Source organism: Impatiens glandulifera, chromosome 2 (assembly GCF_907164915.1).
Source record: "Impatiens glandulifera chromosome 2, dImpGla2.1, whole genome shotgun sequence".
Lineage (NCBI taxonomy): Eukaryota > Viridiplantae > Streptophyta > Magnoliopsida > Ericales > Balsaminaceae > Impatiens > Impatiens glandulifera.
In genome coordinates, this window is record NC_061863.1 from 39,121,423 (window position 1) to 39,139,254 (window position 17,832).

The following is a 17,832-nucleotide window of genomic DNA, read 5'->3' on the forward strand; positions in this document are numbered from 1 at the left end:
AATTAATTAAAAATTAATATTTTATCTCGCAGAATAAAAAAAAATTGATAGAATTGGAACGTGTTTTTTTTCACAATTAAATGTTCATTCTATATTTTTATAATTCGAATAATTCTTTTAATGTTTTTTAAGTTGAATCTGAATATTATTTTATTTTATCATTATTAATATTATAATTTTTTCTTAATTTTTATACAGCTTTTTACCAATGATATAGAAATTAAATATAACAGATTAACTTATAATTATAAAGTAAAATACAATAAATAAAAGAATGACATATTTACTTAAATCATTAAGAAAATTAAAGAAAATATTATATAAAAACAAATAAATTTATTAAAAAATTAACAACAAAATATTCAATTACAGCTCCCAAAATTCTCCATCTCAGCTTCTTCATTTTGGATGGCTTTCGCCATCAAAGCAAAGGAGGCAAACGCGTTGCAGACATCATAATTAAAGAGTAAAGACACATGAACAAGGCAACAATTCAGAGCAAATTTTATTCTTTGGGTCTTTGTTTTTGGATTTGGCTTAATAAACCTTATTTGATAAAAACAAAATTTAAATAGAGCTTATTTTAGTTTTAATTGGTATAATTATAAAAATATATATTTATTTTAAATTTAAAATTAATTAAAATTTAATAATTTAGTTGTTGAAATATGTAATTTAATAATAAAGTTGGTAAAGTGATAAAATGGTTTTTTTAAATAGTAAAGATTACTTGATTAATATGTGATTTTCTACCATGTTTGTTTTGCTGGGTAAATCAGTGCTTTTGAGATTTCAAATATATTTTTATTTTTTGAAATATATATATATATATATATATATATTTATTAAGATGGATAATGTGTTTAGATTATTATCTAAGAAATTTAATTTAAATTATATATAAATTCAACTTCAGAGCTAAACCCTAATACTTTCTAATTTTGTCCACTTTCATTTGGGATTTAGGGACTTCATTCGAGTCTTCTGGAATAACTTCCAGTGCAAGAATAATTGAACCTTCAATTTTGGATATTTTTTCATGATTCATATTGGTTTTAATCTAAATTAACTCATTGTAAAATAAAATAATAATCAATTAACTATTTTAATTATCAATTTAAAGAATAAAATATATCTAATTTTATTTATTTAAAATAGTATAATATATTTATAAATCATTTTACTTAAATAATTGTTATAAAAAATAAAATTATTTGAAAATTATTGTTTGAATTTTGTGTGAGAACTCTTGTGAGTTAGTGTGGGAGCTTACCACTGTGGATTACATTGGATTTTATTGTTTGAAAGTATTTTCAACATTTAGTTACATATATTATTTAGTAATTATGTATTATTTGTTGTCGTATAAAGATTAAAAATCAATTAATACAATCTATTAAAGTTATAATTTTTATGGTCTTATTTAGATATCTATAATAAATATGGGGATATATTTGTATAGAAACATAAAAATTATTTACTATTTTGTTGATGTGCCGAATAGTAAATGAATATATTTTGGCTACGCTCCCAACTCATATAGATAACATATCCATTATGTTAAACTCATCAGAAAAAAGGTAGATGTTTGTTCATCTCTCAAGAACACCCAATAGTTATCCATAAAGGGTTGGAAGACTTAAACCCCACCACATTAGACATTCCGATCTATGTCCAGATATAGAATTAGGAGATTCAAGATTGAGAGAAGATCCAAAAAGCAATGAAGAATGATTTAATGAACTGTTATTTATTTAAGATTCATATATGTTTCGCAACTTAAGTTTATTTCAATTTATCGATATAGAGTATAATGATTGTAGATTAAATGTTCTAAGATATATTTCTCTCATCTTATTTTTGTGATCATTAGTTGAAGAGAATGGTAGAACATTCAATAAAGATCATTAATTGTGATTTTCTAAAGTCTTTTGATAAATTCGACTCGGGACATTATTTGTTTTTGGAGAAATTTTCACACTCAGTTAGTTTTTATGATTTAGTTTGTCTTTCTTTAATTATTTATCATGTTTTTATTATTGTGATTAAATAAATAAAGAAGTGAAGAAATTAGAGAAGAAAATGATGTGTCCTCATCTCATTGGCTGGAAAAAGTAAAACGTATGGGGAGGTATATAAGAGAGAGAATATTTTTAATTTTTCAGACAATTAGATTGCGTCACATCATTTTCTTTACATTCCATTTTCTAAATTCACTCACCTTATCATTTCTCAAATAAATAATCATTTTATATGAACCATTTTGTTGAGTCAATAAAAAATAAACTTAGGAAATAAGTTTATTTAAAATCAACATTATTCTAATTATGAGCTGACATTATTTTGATGATGTGCAGATTAATTAAAATAAAATTTAGTTTTGCACAAGCAAAGCTGAAGAGCTTAATTTAATGTTACGAAAGACTAAACTATGAAACTGTCTTTGTGTAGGTACATCTCAAGGAAACGTAAGCAGACGTTCTGGTCGGTAGACAATGTGTAACCTCTTTAGACGTCGTCTGAAGCAGGCGCTTATAGACGTCTAACTCCCTTAGACGTGGTCTAAAGGGAAGCGTAGTTAGACGTGATCTAACTTCTTTAGATGTGGTTTAAAGGGAAGCTCGGTTAGACGCCGTCTAACTCTTTTAGACGTGGTCTAAAGGGAAGTATAGTTAGACGTCTGTAAGCATGACAATTTAACTTACCCTATTTGCAAAATAATATTATTATGTTTAATAATATTGAAATAATATTTTGAATTTTTATATTCAACATAACTTGAAGGAAGGAATTAAAACCTAATTAAGGATTAATTATTGTCATAATTAAACCTTGATTAAGGAAATTTTCCAAAATTCCAAAAATAATTTGAGGATAAAATATTTGTATATATTTTGCCCAAATTATACCAAGGAAGGGGTTAAAAATATTAATTAGGATTTATTCATGATTTATGTTTAATTCATGACTTAAATCAATTAAATAAAATACTCCAAAATTCCCAAAAATTCCGAAAAAAATAAAATATGATCATAATTGTTATTATGATTCTGAAATAAATTTTGTGAATTTTTTGACGAAAAAATGGATTTAAAAGGAATTAAATTCGAATTTTAATAACCTTTTAAATAAAATATAAAATTGTATAATCCTGTGTGGTTGATTTTATGTTTAAACTTTGCAGCAGGATCCTGGACACCATCAGATGAGCGCCCAGATCTCATCCGACATACCAGAGCGCGCCAGAAATCCAGCTGTAGCGGAACCACGTGTGCGCGCCTGCACCAGATCAACTAACGGGACAGACTAACCCCGTTAGTCAACCAGGCTGACCGCTAACGGAACCAGACGGAACTCAGCGTTCCGTTACTCAAAACGACGTTGTTTTGTTCATCTTCTTCGTTGAGATGCAGGGTCGCCGGGCGATCATCGTTGGCGTCAAACCTTTCAGAAGCTCTAACTTTGGCTACATGCGATCAAATCCATTGATTTTTTCGCCCACGTGATCCCCTCGTCAGCGCCTACGTTTCCCCCTTATCTAGAAGCCTTATCTTCCCCGAGATAAGGCTATCAACTGCTGGATAAGATTTTAGGGATAAGAACGCCGACGATCAAAATCAAGTCGAATTGGCCTTCTACAACCGACCTTTCCACCCTATAAATACTCCCCTACCCCTCTACTACCAATCGATCAAACAATAACCTAGGACCGATAGGATTTTACACCTAGGCCTATAATTCCAACCAAGGATCTAGATCCTTAATATCCAGACTAAGAAACTCTAATACTCAGACTAAGAGCTCTCGAGCCTTGACAGAGGGTCTCCGGATCTCGGCAGATAAAATCGGACCCAAGCCTTTACACTCTAGCCCTAACGCCTATTTTATTCCACTTTAAAAATCCAAAATCATGTTTATAAATTTTGTGACTCAAAATCATTTTTTTTTTAAATTACAAAAATTAAAAAATACATTTTAAATATTTTAGGGACATTTCCATAAAAATATTTCAACAATGACTTGTTATGCGTTTATTTATAAACCCTAATGTGTTTAAAAATAACTAATATTCTTCAAATTTGGGTGTCGAAATGGTCGCAAGTAATAATATAGGGATCAAATTGATTTGGATTTATTAAAAAATAACTCAAATTTGGAAGTTCAGGATCTAAATTGTACAATGCAATTAGTTTGAGGGCCTATTTAATTCAAAATTAATTAATTAATTATGAATTAAAGTTTCTAGGCAAATATTAACATTGAAGAAGTCTAAGGGCATACTTGAATGCACCTCGAAACTTCAGGAATTCGGAAATTCCTAGGAGGGAAACATTTCATCCTCTTCCTCACACCATGCATCTTACTCGCCGGTTCCCAATGCCATAAACTCTTAGAGAATCTCCGATAGAAAGCTAGACATAAGAGGTTGCCTAACAGTCAACTCCTCCTCGTCTCCTTGTTGCTTGTCCAGAAGCTACAGAAATTCGGCATCGAAAAACAGAGACATACTTTTTCTTTCCCGATCCAAACTTTCGACATCCGATAGAGCTTCGATCTGGCTCACCACTACTTCAAAGGATGTGAGTTCAACGATAGAGGCTCAAAGACCTAATGAACATCCTAAGGAAACGTTTAGAATAATAGAAATAAGAAACAGAGGAATTAAAAATGAATTTCTCTACTGATATGAAAATAAGATGCCGGTTACCGTCTACAATTTCTTCTTCATTAACATGTTGGCTCTACGAATGGCACATGAGTCTTCCACGCCTTCCATAACTTTGATTACACCTTCACTAAGTTGAGGAGGGGTCTGGAACTTCATTGAAGAACTGATCGTCAGTTATTCCTCTAGAGACCAAAACTTGAAGATTACAGCGATGAGAATTTTTAGAAACGAGGCTAGCCAAGACCTAGCATCTTCCTAACTAAGACTCAATCTAACCTAGGATTTTAGCATCTAGATTAACCAAGCATTCATCATCATTCAAACAATTCATCAACTAATTAATCAAAAATTAATTAATCAAATAGTATGAGTTCAACTCAACGTCGACGTCGGTGTATAGAACCAACGCCTTTAAAGAACTACAACATTGCTAGAGTAAAAGCTTACCTAAACCAGACCGAAGAAATGGAAGAATAGAAGCCAGAATTGATCATGTCGGGGAAGCTAGAACCTCTCCAGAATCACTTTAACTTGTTCTTGAGTTGGTTATTTTTTCTCCAAGCCTTATCTCTCTAATATAGATGTAAAACCTAGAAAATTGATTAATCATGCCTCAATTAAATAGGAATTCTTCTTATATACCCTAGACAAGGTTAACTTAAGAATTATGATTTTAGTAAAACATATAACTCAGTTAGTGAGTGAACCAACCTATTTTCTTACTCAAATGAGTTTTGGCTGAATTTACTCTTGTAGGAACTAGTTGAACTACACCCTGAGCCTTTATTTGAGCCAAATGGTCAAATGTAGATCGAATTATCCTTTTGGTAAGTTGTGATTTTTCTGATTTTGGTTTTCTGCCAACATGGATCAACTAAAACTTCAAATATCTATAACTTTTGACTCAGATCACTATTGAGGTTGATCCGGGATGCATTGAAAAGGTGAGATTGTTGGATACAACATTCACATTGGACGAAGTATTCAAGACTGGTCGTAAGTCTATACAATCCTTAACGGAACGTCGGTGGTCTTGTAGTGAATAACATGACTTATGGGCGACCTGGCGTGGGCTGTATGTCAAACCATGAGTTCTACATGGTATAAAAAGAAATCTAACTCAATGGTCTTTCCAACATATCTCATTTTCTCCAAATGGTAGAGCCAATAAAGTATGTGAATTTATAAAGTCACATTATGCTTCAATTCGCTCCAAGATTGAAGTGGGTGAACTTGCATTGAGTTATCGGGCTACATTGACCACCTTAGACGTCTACTGGGGGTCACAATCAAAATTAGCTTTAGTTATAAATTATACACCGTAGACATGTCTAGTTTGATCTCTTCTTGGTCGCATTGTCTTGTACCGCCGATTTCAAGGGATTAAGAACTTTGAAACAATTTTGAATATAAATGAACCTTGTAGAAGACTCTTCAAGATTTCCAAATACTTCAAATACAATTAATTCCATCGAGTATAGCGGCCTAGGTGAATTTTCCAAGTTGACGATCCCTTCAGAATTTCTTTAGAAAATTCATAACCCCAAACACACATGTTTGGGCATTTTTCAAATAACTCATATCTGGTATTAGAAATTCATTTAGGCGTGCGGTCTAACCCGTTGACTTCTATTGACTTATCCTTGACTCATTTGGTTTAACTCGATTTTTGTCCTTTTTACCCATTTTGAAGGCCCTCTACACAAAATTTAAAACATCAATATTATACTTAAAATTCATAATTTTCCTTACCAGTTAATCTGAATGTTTCAGGGTTTTCAAATTCCAACTTTTTATGAAAAATGATGTTTGGATACACAAACAAGACTCGAACTGATTGTTTGTACATTTTGTCCAACAACAATATTATACTTAAAGTTCATGAATTTTCATGTAGGTCATTCTAAATGTATGAAAACATATGAAACTCAAGTATTTTTGGAAATTGGCATTGGGACCGCTTTTCGAGGGTCGCTCTAAGCCAATTCCGAAATGTAATTTTGATTTTTGCTCCTCTAGTCCAATAATCAAGTATGATTACCATATTATATTAATTTCGGGGTATAAAAATTGAGTGACTACACCATTTTTTGTTTCCCATTTTTTCTAGGTCCCTAAACTTCCATAACATGTTCAAATCTTCCCTCCACCTTCTATACTTTCAAATTTCACTTCAATATTCTAATTCAAATTAATTTAATTAGTTCCTAATTATTCAAGCCCTAGATTTTCTACCTATGTCCAAAATGACCTCAAGACTCTAAAAACGTCCAATTATGACCCTTAACTTTCAATTTTTAAATATTTTAAATAATTCAAATTTAATCCCCTAGACTATTCTTTCACATCTAAATCAACCCTTGAACTTCATTAAGGTTCAAATTTGGCCTAAAAATTTTAATTTCAAAATTTCTTTTACAGGTTTTATTATTTCACACCATATAACCTTCTTTGGATTGAAGCTTCTAAATCATGTTAGAAAATTTTTAAGAGATGCAGGATTGTCAAAAGTATTATTTCCCAAAATAATATTATTTTTCCACAATTTTTAGAACCGGTTTAAAAACGACTTATCTTTGAAATTAATATCTCGAATTTTACAAGTCAAAAAAATATGAAGTGTTTACAACAGATCTAAAAGCATATTTGTAACACACTTTTTGTAGTTTCATATTTAGAATTTTAGAATTCTAAAAATTCAAAATTCGAGTGCGTGCTCTTAAAATTATGTTTGACATGTATAAAAAATTCAAGATTTTTCAAAACACGCTTTTGAAAAAAATCAGACTTTTACTGTTTCATAAACGGGGCTCAAATATTTTAAAATTCTCAATGTAAATTTTCTAACACTCGTGGAGTCATTTTTTATACAAGGATCCACATTCTATATCCCCAAAAAGCAAAATGTGAATTTTTTTACTTCACTTTTGTGTTCTTTATTGTGATCGGGACGTGTTCATGATTTTTTTTTATCTCAACCTTGTTTAAACCTAATAGAGGCTTAGGGTCATCTCTAAGAAAATGAAGAGAGTAATGTAAGTGGAGAGGGACTCCTAGTTCGAGGGAGAACCGAGAGGAGAGGAAATAAAAGAAAGAAGAAGAGGTGTTCGAATTCTCTCGAAAAGAAATCTACTAATTACTACAATTGTGACAAAGATGGGAATTTAAGGAAGCAAAGGTTGTTCAAGAGGTAGAGAATGGATATGAAAGTACAGACATTCTCGTTGTCTTCACTAATAAGTCCGACAAATGTTGGATTATGGATTTCGGGTGTTTGTTCCATATGACACCTAACGAGAGTTGGTTCGAGACCTATGTGAAGACTTTGGTTGGTGATGGTTTGTTAGATAACAACAAGTCTTGTAAGGTGATGGGGATCAAAATAGTGCATTTGAAAACGCATGATGGAATCGAAAGGGTATTGACACATGTGCGACACGTCGCAGAACTTCAGAGAAATTAATATCTCTCAGATCACTAAACCAGCTTGGTTTTGCATGAAAGGGTGAGAAGAACATATTAAGGGTCATAAATTGGTCGTTAGTGGTATTGAGAGGCATGCGAGAGAAGAGTTTGTATGCCATTTAAGGTAGCACTTTGGTTGGTGATATAGAAGCAGTGGTAGAATCTCGAGATGTATTGCCCACGAGTCTATGTCATAAGAGATTATGATACATGAGTGAGATGGGATTGAAAGAGTTAAGTAAGAGTTGTTATTTTGACACGGAGAAACTAGATGATTCGGAGTTTTGCGAGAACTGCATATACGGTAAAGCTACGAGGGTGAAGTTTAGGTGATCGGTTGAGGTGACTCGGGAGACGTTCAATTATGTTCGCTCAGACTTGGGGGGGGGGGCGATGAGGACTACAACTCTAGGTGGAGGTCGGTAGTTTATCACCTTCATTGATGATTGTTCACGCAAGGTTTGGGTATACATCTTTAGGCACAAGGATTAGACATTTGTTATGTTCAAGGAGTGGAAGAAGATGGTAGAGACTGAGACTTGAAAGAAGGTTAAAAAGCACTAAACAGATAACAGTTTGGAGTACCTAGGAGAGGTGTTCAATCAGTTTATCAAGGAAGAAGGGATGGTTCGTCATACAACCGTTAGATAAACACTACAACAGAATGGTTTGGCAGAGTGAATGAACAAAATGCTACTTGAGCGTGTCCGATGTATGTTGTTTGAGGCCAGTTTACCGAAGCAGTTTAGGGTGTGGCGGTTAACACTACAGTTTATTTTATCAATCGTTTTCCATGTACAACATTGGAATGAAAGACACCAGAAAAAGTTTGGAATAACACTCCTCCAAAACACAACAACCTGAAGGTATTTGGGTGTGTGGCTTACATGATTTAATGGGATAGAAAGCTTGATCCTAGAGCGAATAAGTGTATGTTCATTTGATTTAATGGGTTGGAAACTCTTTTACAATGACGAGGAGACGACCAAGTGCATCATTAGCCGTGACGTGGTCTTTAAAGAAACTGAGTCCTATTAGAGAGCATCACATTCAGTCAAATTTGGCGAAGTTGCTAAAGAGAGGACCGAATTTAAGGTACAGTTCATAGAAGGGATTACTAAAGAATTAGTAGACACATGGGTGGCTAGTGAAGAGGATGAAACAGACGTTCAGGTAGAGGAGGATGGTACAGATCCGAAAGAGAACCTTCACTCCTACCAATTAGCGCGAGATAGAGACCGTAGGACAACCCGGACTCTTGAGATATTTGACTACTCCTATTTAGCGGCCTTTACATTAATTGTAGTAAATGAGGTACAAGATTCAGAGCTGAGATCGTTTACAAAAGTGATGGAGAGCAAGGAGAAAAGCGAAAGGAAGCGTGTTATGACGGAGGAGATGTCATTGCTTCATAAAAATGAGACGTGAGAATTGGTGGACAAACTCAAGAATCAGCAGGTGGTTGGTTCAAAGTGGATGTTCAAGTGCAAAGAAAATGTAGAGAGTAGTAACAAGGCAATGTTTAATGAGAGATTGGTAACTAAGGGCTTTACACAATGCAAAGGGGTCGATATTAACGAAATCTACTCCCCGGTAGTGAAGCACGCGTCCATTCGTGTGTTGCTTGCTCTAGTGAATCGGTTTAGCTTGAAGCTCAATCAAATGGACGTGAGGACGAAATTTCTTCATGTGAACTTGGAGGAGAAGAACTTCATGCCACAACACGAGGAGTTTGTCAAACCCGTTAATGAAGACAATGTATGTCTCCTTAAACGCTCACTTTATGGTTTGAAAAATCCCCAAGATAATGGTATTTGCACTTTGATGAGTTCATGGTTTGTAACGATTTCATGAGTAGCAATTTCGATAGTTGTGTCTATGTCAAGTAGGTTGATGGTTGTGGGGTCTTCCTATGAAATTGAGTTTTTAGGCTTGTTGCGAGTTCAATACCTTATGAAGAAGGAGCGGGTTTCCTACTACTCTTCAAAATCCAACCGAGGAAATGATGAAGGCGACCGATAAATGCAGTCAAATGTCTAGGCGACCAACCAAAGAAATGTGGAGCTCCTCATGCGTTGATAAAAGAAATCCAAAGCAAAATAAAATAAATGGAGACTCGGGGATTTGACTCTATGACCTCCTTTCCTCTTTTTTATTTTAATTCGAGGCCTAGTCTGAACCGAGCCGTTTGAACAGCCTACAAGCTTCCCTCCTCTACCATCTCGTCCGAACCTCCTTGGACACATATCTCGACTAAACCCTAACCAATTTCTAGCTTATGTTTGTTTTTTGTTATAATATTTTTAATCGATTTTGTTTTAGATGTGTAGATAATTTTTTTTAAATATATAAAAATAGGAAACAATTTAAAATATTTTTTTGTAAAAGTTTAAGAATTTATTTTTATTTTTATAATTGTTTGGTATATTTTATATATTTTCATATATATTATGAGTCTATAACTTAAATTTTATAACTCTAAAAAATACAAGGTAAATTTTTACACGATTCTTAGATTTTTCTTTATCATATGTGATAACATTAAATTTTGGAAAAGTTTCAGATTTAGCCACATTTTTACCCTCTATCTCCCTAGATATATAAATTTCACTATACATATTATTGTTATGAAATATGACTGATCTAGTTGTATGAATATGATCAAATAAGGCATGGTCCCTTAGGTGTTGAACCATAGAAGTATGCTTATGTTTTAAATTATTATTTTAAACGTAAAATTGTAATTTCTTAAATAAAACACCAATAGTTGCATAGTAGAGACCGTTTTTATATACAAATATGTGTGAGATAATGCTGATAACTTTTAACACGTGTAACTAAGCATTAAACTCCAAAGAATTTTTTAAAAAAAAAAACAATCATAATCATAGTTCTTTAAAGAACAATTTAGGCGATGATTCTAAAAAATGTACCAACAAATTTTATGGCGTACAAACACATATTATTTCAAGTTAATACATTCAAATGTTTTTATAAAATCTTGTAAAGAAAAGTAATTTTACAATTTAAGATAAATTATCTATAAGATTTTTATATTTAAAAGGGAGGGTTAAGGTGAAAAAATTATTATCGCAAAATATTGAAAATACCGATTTTCGATATACTGAAAAATGTAAGGTATGGTATCTATATCAAAATTATTATTATGGTAAATGTAGGAGATTTCCAAAATTTTGGTATATCGATATATACCGAAATACCAAAATAACATTTATAAATTAAAAATATTTATAATATTTATAAGTAAATAAATAATGACTAATGAAATTATAAATATTTATACTTTAATTCAATTTTAAAATTTAGATTATCGCATTATGAGATTCTTACTAATTAAAAATAAACCAATTTTAGTAAATTTATATTCTTTCAAAGTATTTATTTTGTTTATATAAAATTAACATATTTTGTTTTCTTTTTCAAATAGATTTAATGTCAATTTAATTTTAAAAACATAGTTTTTAAAAATTAAATTAAATTTAAATATAATTATAATATAATATTATTTAATATATACCCTCCCTAATTATTCTATTTTACTTCGCTATAATAAGTTTAATTTATTAGGTATCAGAAATAAAATACTGATTTCTTATTAAAATTAAGGTATATGAAAGTCAAGTTACAGTAAAAAATATAAATTTTCCTATCTAAAACCTTTCATCAACTTTTTCTCTCATATACTTACAATTTCATTCACTTTCTTACCATACTCACATATTATATATTAACAAAATACATTATAAAAATATTAATATATTTTATCTTTATTTAATTTTATAAATATAATTTGTATAATTAAAATTAAACATATTAAATAAATTATTTAAATAAATATTATAAATTAAAATAAAATATATTACATAAAAAAGATAAAATCAAATAAAACTTTATTTTACCTTTATATATCTTATTTGTACTTTAAATTACATAATTCAAATAAATATTATAAACTAAAATAAAATATCTCAGGTAAACATTAAAATAAAATTTTATTTTATCTATATAGTTTAATTTTATTTATATAACTTTATTTTATTGTATATTTATTTAAATATTTAATTTAATATGTCAAATTTTAATCCTATAAATTATAATTATAAAATTAAGTAAATATTAAATATGTGTGTAATTTTAATATTTATATAATGTATATTTCATTTTAATATATAACATTTAAATTTATTTTATTTTAATTATTTAAGTATTATTTATTTAATTATATAAATAAAATATATTAATACTTATTTAAAATAATTTAATTATTAGAAAATATGTAATTAATGAGTTTAATTAGAGGATGTGAGCATTTTAAGAAAATAAATGAAAATGTAAGTCTATTTGAGAAAAGTGAATAGAGGATAAGTAGATAGGGAAATGGTCCTAAAAAACAAGGACACTACATGGGAGAGGTCATAAATTTTCTCTCGTCAAATTCGAGGTATTGTAATTGCACAACAAATGTCATTGGTAATGAACAGATCACATACATTTGTATAGCATGCATATCTCTAATGTCATTGTCTAAATGCATGTAGAGACACTTGTATAACATGCAAATCCTTAATTTGTTTTCTTTTTCTTTTGAAAAAAATAGATAATAAAGAAAAATTTCTGGATGCATTTTACCACTAAGTTCAAAATAACCCATAAAAAGTTCGATTCCTTCGAATCGAATCCATTAACAAATCTAATACAATAATTTAAAATGCTATCAATGATCTCCATCTCGAATGGTTGTAATTAGAGTTTGATTAAGCTTCTTCTTCTCCTCCTCTTTCAACTTAACATACATCCCATACAAATATGAACAGAATCCCCAACAACAAAGTACTGTTGATACCGCTTTGAGGCCGTTAAATGGATCCCCATAAACCAAAACCCCCGCCGTAACATTAAACATCATGAGCGCCGTCGTACATATTCCTCCCGTCAAGGACGTCGTTAAAAACACCATTCCCTCCGTTCCCATAAAACAAGCCTGCCACATCACCACATTCCCTGCAATCGTCCACCAATATACACATGCACCCATGTCGAACACATTTCTTAATTATGATAGTGAGCATTGTACATGTGACAAATCTGCCTCGAAAAAGAGTGGTGAAGTGGTTTGAAGAAAAACGTGCAGAAGATGGGATCCCTGATCAGCATCTTCCCTTCAATAGATCTTCCACAGAAACTGCATTGAGCTAGATGTCTTGTTTTGGTTTGGCTGATGATTCAATGGTGCTTACTTTTAATTGCAATGTAAGATGATAAGAAAATAATATGCTCCTAACATTCAAATCAGATTGATAGTAGCTGGAATGTATTATTTTATTATTATATATTAAAACTTTTTTAAAAACTTTATTTAAAATCCTATCGTTTCCTTGGCAAGAACACTTCCCTTTTCAGCGAAACATGTAGACAAGACAAAATCTTTACAAACGAAACCCAAAGTGTAGCAACATGTGTATCCAAAGTCCAAACAGAGACAAAACTCTCACAACACCCTCATTATACCAAGGATAAGCCATCACACAAAGTGCCACCAAAATACTTATCCACAGCTCCAAAACTGCCCATCACGGAAGTAGAAACGCGTTTATCGCTATGCAAACAAGCGCAAAACTTCCCAACAAGTATAGCCCCCATCCCATTAAAGGGTGGATTGTGATGGGGACAATGAAGAATGGAATCGTATAAGCAAGCAGCCACAATTGACCAAAGTGCGACCAGCTTCAGTCCTGTTTTGATCAAGAAGAAGTTCTTGTCTGTCGGCTGGTAGCACACTTTGGATAAGTTAGGCCGTGCCAAACGTGTCATTGCGATGATGCTTAGGTAAATTATGGCTTGGATGAACATGAGAGGCATCGACTCTCTCCATAAAAGACCGCCAGTTGTGAACCCTGCACCAGCGTCGCGAACTCCAAAACAGAGAACCTTGGTCAATATTTAAAGATTCGAAATTTGAGAAATCAATTTCGTCTAGATTAACGTTCTTCAAAGATTCAGAATAAGTAGATTAATTTGGTCTACATTTGACTATTGAATACCATGCACCAGCGTTGTGAACTCCAAAGCAAAGAATCTTGGTCGTTCTTCTAGACCCTAACATGTAAGGAGTGGAGGAGTGTGAGCGTTGTGAACTCCAAAGCAAAGAATCTTGGTCGTTCTTCTAGGCCCTAACATGCAAGGAGTGGAGGAGTGTAATCGATTATATTTCAAAACGTAGAAAAGTGAATGTAAATCTTTATTTATTATAACATCCAAAATAACTTCAACGTTCATAACTTATTTTTCTCTCGAATCTTGTGAAGAACTAAAATGATAAACCCCGCTAGAGTTAGTTTTTTGTTGTCGATTTTATTAAAATTCATTTAATTACCCTCATCTCAAATCTCGTAAATGAGATGAGAAAACGATTTTTTAGGATGTTGTCTCTAGGGATGGCAATGAGTGGTTCGGGGCGGGAAATGCATTTACCATCCCCGTACCGTTTTAATTTCGTAGATTTTTTTAATACCATTCCCGCCCCGTTCGGTTTTTTTCGGTTTCGGAGAATCCTACGGTACACCATTAATAATTTTTTTTAAATAAAATAAAAATTATACAATAAAATTATATAAATGATTTTTTTAATATAATATATATTGTAATATTTAAAAATTTATATTATTATAAAGAAATAACATTACTACTCTTATAAAATATAGTGAATAAATAAATATATTGGTGATTTAATATATTTAATTATATTTATGGTATTCGGGGCAAAATCGCGATGAAATCGGGGCGGGTCGAGGTGGGGGACACAAATACCATCCCCGTTCCATCCCTGTTCGATTTCGGGGAAAAATCATCCCAAACAGGGCAATTCGGTTCGGTTTTCACGGGGCGGTTTCAAATTGTCATTCTTAGTTGTCTCACTCAAAATGAGATGAGAAATAAAAAATAAGGTTTAAGATATTAATAAATAAAATTATTTTTATCATTTTTAATGATAAAGTCTCAATAAAGATTTAGATATAATAAATATATCGGGGAATAATATCATATTTTCCCTAAAGTGGCACAATAGAGGTGATTTTATTATTTTTACTTTTCTTTTTACTGTATTATTTCTTAATCAATTGACACTTAAAATGAGTTCTTCGTGGATTATCATACCTAAGGATCGGTGTAAGTGGCTTATAGTCACTCATAAGCCTAACACAAAGGGTTAATTTGATGCTACAAGTATAGACATTACATGTATCCCACTCATTAAGTAACAACCTATGTACAAAAGTCAAGTATCACCTCCCTTATTTGTTATTTTTTTCTTTGTATATGTGACACTTTCTTAATGGATACATACACTACCTTACTGGTAGCATCGAACTTAGCGACGCAAAAAAAAAGAAAATTAGACAAGCTTAGGAATCGAAAAATTGTGAAACCTTGGGGAGATATTTTTGGAAGCTCTAGTTGTTCTCCACACCCTCACCGTTTCCTTTCCACGATAAATTTGACCACGGCATATTCGGCAGCTGAAATTTTGGAGACAAAATTAATGAGCTGTGGCATTTAGATAACGAGCTTCTTGCGACCATTTTACCTCATTTCTTGTCGGATTTGATGTAGCAAACAGAAACTCAAGTTCTCAAAAAGTATCTAAACTGGGCATGGCTCTGCGATCCGTGTAGTCTTCATCCAACAGCTCTTGTTGCTTAGCCCAAATAGTTTAGATGGTGATTGAAGTGCTCATCCAACGGCTCTTAGGATTGATCCAAAGCTCCATATGGCGATCAGCGTGCTAGTTACCTTTAGTGATCGAGGTTCTTTTAATCTAATGCTCTACATCCTCCAAAATCAACGACCCTAATGAAGATCTAGGTGAATGCTCCACATTAGCAGCTCTTGTTATAACGGAACGCGTGAGAATGACGTAAACAATAAACAAACATAGATTTAACATGATTCACCAAAATAGAACTTGGCTACGTCCACCTAGAAGAGAGAAATTATTATCGAGAAGATTGTTTACAGAGATGATATGGCTACGTCCACCTAATTTCCTTAAACCCGCCCTTGTCTACCGCCATCCCCATCACCGCTAGAGCAGTCGCCGCAGCTTCCATCGGCACCTGCATCTCCATCACCATCGAATAAGAATCTACATTTCTGTATATTATCTCCATTAGAGGGAGATAGAGTGAGAATAGTAAACCCGCCCCGATTGTGCAGAAAAACCCCACCAAATATTCAGAGTGGGTCAATCCCTGAGGGCGATCGTGGTGCGTGGATAGAGCGAGAAGGACGGAGGCCAAGGAAAGCAAAACGACGCAGTTTAGGTTATGAAAGTTAACCTTTTGTTTGACGAGGATAATGGAGAGAATAAGGTTGAACGCCAGTTGTGATGACAAGAGTAGAGAGGAAGTGGAAAGTGGGAGGTATGAATTTCCCCATGAGAAGAGCAAGTTGTTTACTCCTAAGAGGAGACCGACAAAAAGAGAGAGTCCTAGGATCCTCGGTCTGGCGATCAATCGAGAAAAAGGACGTTTTCCGGGTGAAATTGAAGGGAAGAGGTAATGAGGGATGTAAATGAAAGGGATGAGGAGTGGGAATCCGGCGCATTGAACTAAAGTTGAGACCCAACGGCTTGAACCCTTATGAATGAAGTAGAATTTGGAGACAAGACTCGCTGATACAGATCCAACCAATAAGCATGCATAGTTCATCCCAATCAATATCATGTTAATATTCATTTTGAACCGATTTTCTTCAGAAGAACTGATCTCGTTCATACTGGATTGCAGTTCTTCCCGATGACTACAAATTAATTGAAGTTGGTCATGGCCGTTGTTGCTCTCTTCGGAGGATGATGATAATCTCTCTGAAGATTTCATGGTGATGCAGTTGTAGAAAGAGAAAGAAAAAGAGAAAAAGGGCTTTTGTAATTGGACGAACCAATCGAGGGTAATTATGATTGTGGGGACTTTTCATCCAGCATTGAATAGTTTATATGTATTTAACAGCTAGGACTGGTTGGGGTTCAATAAATTTAGTTACTTTATAATAATATCTATTTAATTAATTAAGGAATTATCCTTAACCTAAATGAAAATTAATTATGTGATCATTCAAATTATTATAAAAAAAAATATATTATTCTTATTTTAATTTTATAGAATTAGATATTAATATTTTAATAATTAGACCAGACCATAATAATTTTTTTTTGTCCTCAATCTATCACTATAAAAGTAACCAAAAAAAAAAAAACTATGGTTTAAAAGGAAAAGAGTCAATTTTTTTATTATTTTTTCTTTTCAACTATGACTTTCAAAACAATTTATATTTAACCTCACTCTATTTATATTTATAAGCCCCTTAGAAAAATTAATTCCTCTTTTTCCATTGGTCATAAAAAATGTAAACTCTCTAAATCATCCCTCCATCTTACACTTTACTTAGTTCAATCGAATTCTTCAGTAAGATATGAAATGATGTTTGATGCTTCACTTCACTAACTTCGGTTGCTCATGAACTCGGTTAGCTAGGTTAGGGTCCTTCCCCCTCCGTCTAGTCAATATTATCTCTTGAAGAGAAAATCTTACTCTCGTTTAATCAAATGTTTCCCGCATGAATAAGGGGTTATAGAGGCTACTCCAAAGCGAATTACGACAAAGTGAGCTTAGGGCCCGCAA

At 32.3% G+C, this 17,832-nt stretch overlaps 1 protein-coding gene across 1 annotated transcript; it reads right to left on the reverse strand.

The window, feature by feature from the left end:
- Positions 1 to 4,390: 4,390 nt before the first annotated feature.
- Positions 4,391 to 16,968, reverse strand: LOC124924650 (probable purine permease 4). The gene is made up of 6 exons (XM_047464661.1): positions 16,193 to 16,968; positions 12,911 to 13,203; positions 6,628 to 6,687; positions 6,089 to 6,182; positions 5,418 to 5,526; positions 4,391 to 4,474 (listed from the first exon to the last, which is right to left on the reverse strand). The coding sequence occupies exons 1-6, from the start codon at positions 16,927 to 16,929 to the stop codon at positions 4,391 to 4,393; spliced, it is 1,377 nt and encodes a 458-aa protein (XP_047320617.1). The 5' UTR covers positions 16,930 to 16,968.
- Between the last annotated feature and the right edge of the window lie 864 nt (positions 16,969 to 17,832).

What these genes read in the sequence shown, in the direction of transcription:
- LOC124924650 (XM_047464661.1), bottom strand. Translation starts at nt 16,929, where the DNA reads ATGAACGAGATCAGTTCTTCTGAAGAAAATCGGTTCAAAATGAATATT. An exon ending in AGAGCGACCCTCGAAAAGCG is followed by an intron (nt 6,183 to 6,627) that starts GTCCCAATGCCA and finishes GAAATTCTGAAG; the next exon opens with GGATCGTCAACTTGGAAAAT. An exon ending in CTTGAAGAGTCTTCTACAAG is followed by an intron (nt 5,527 to 6,088) that starts GTTCATTTATAT and finishes CCATGTTGGCAG; the next exon opens with AAAACCAAAATCAGAAAAAT.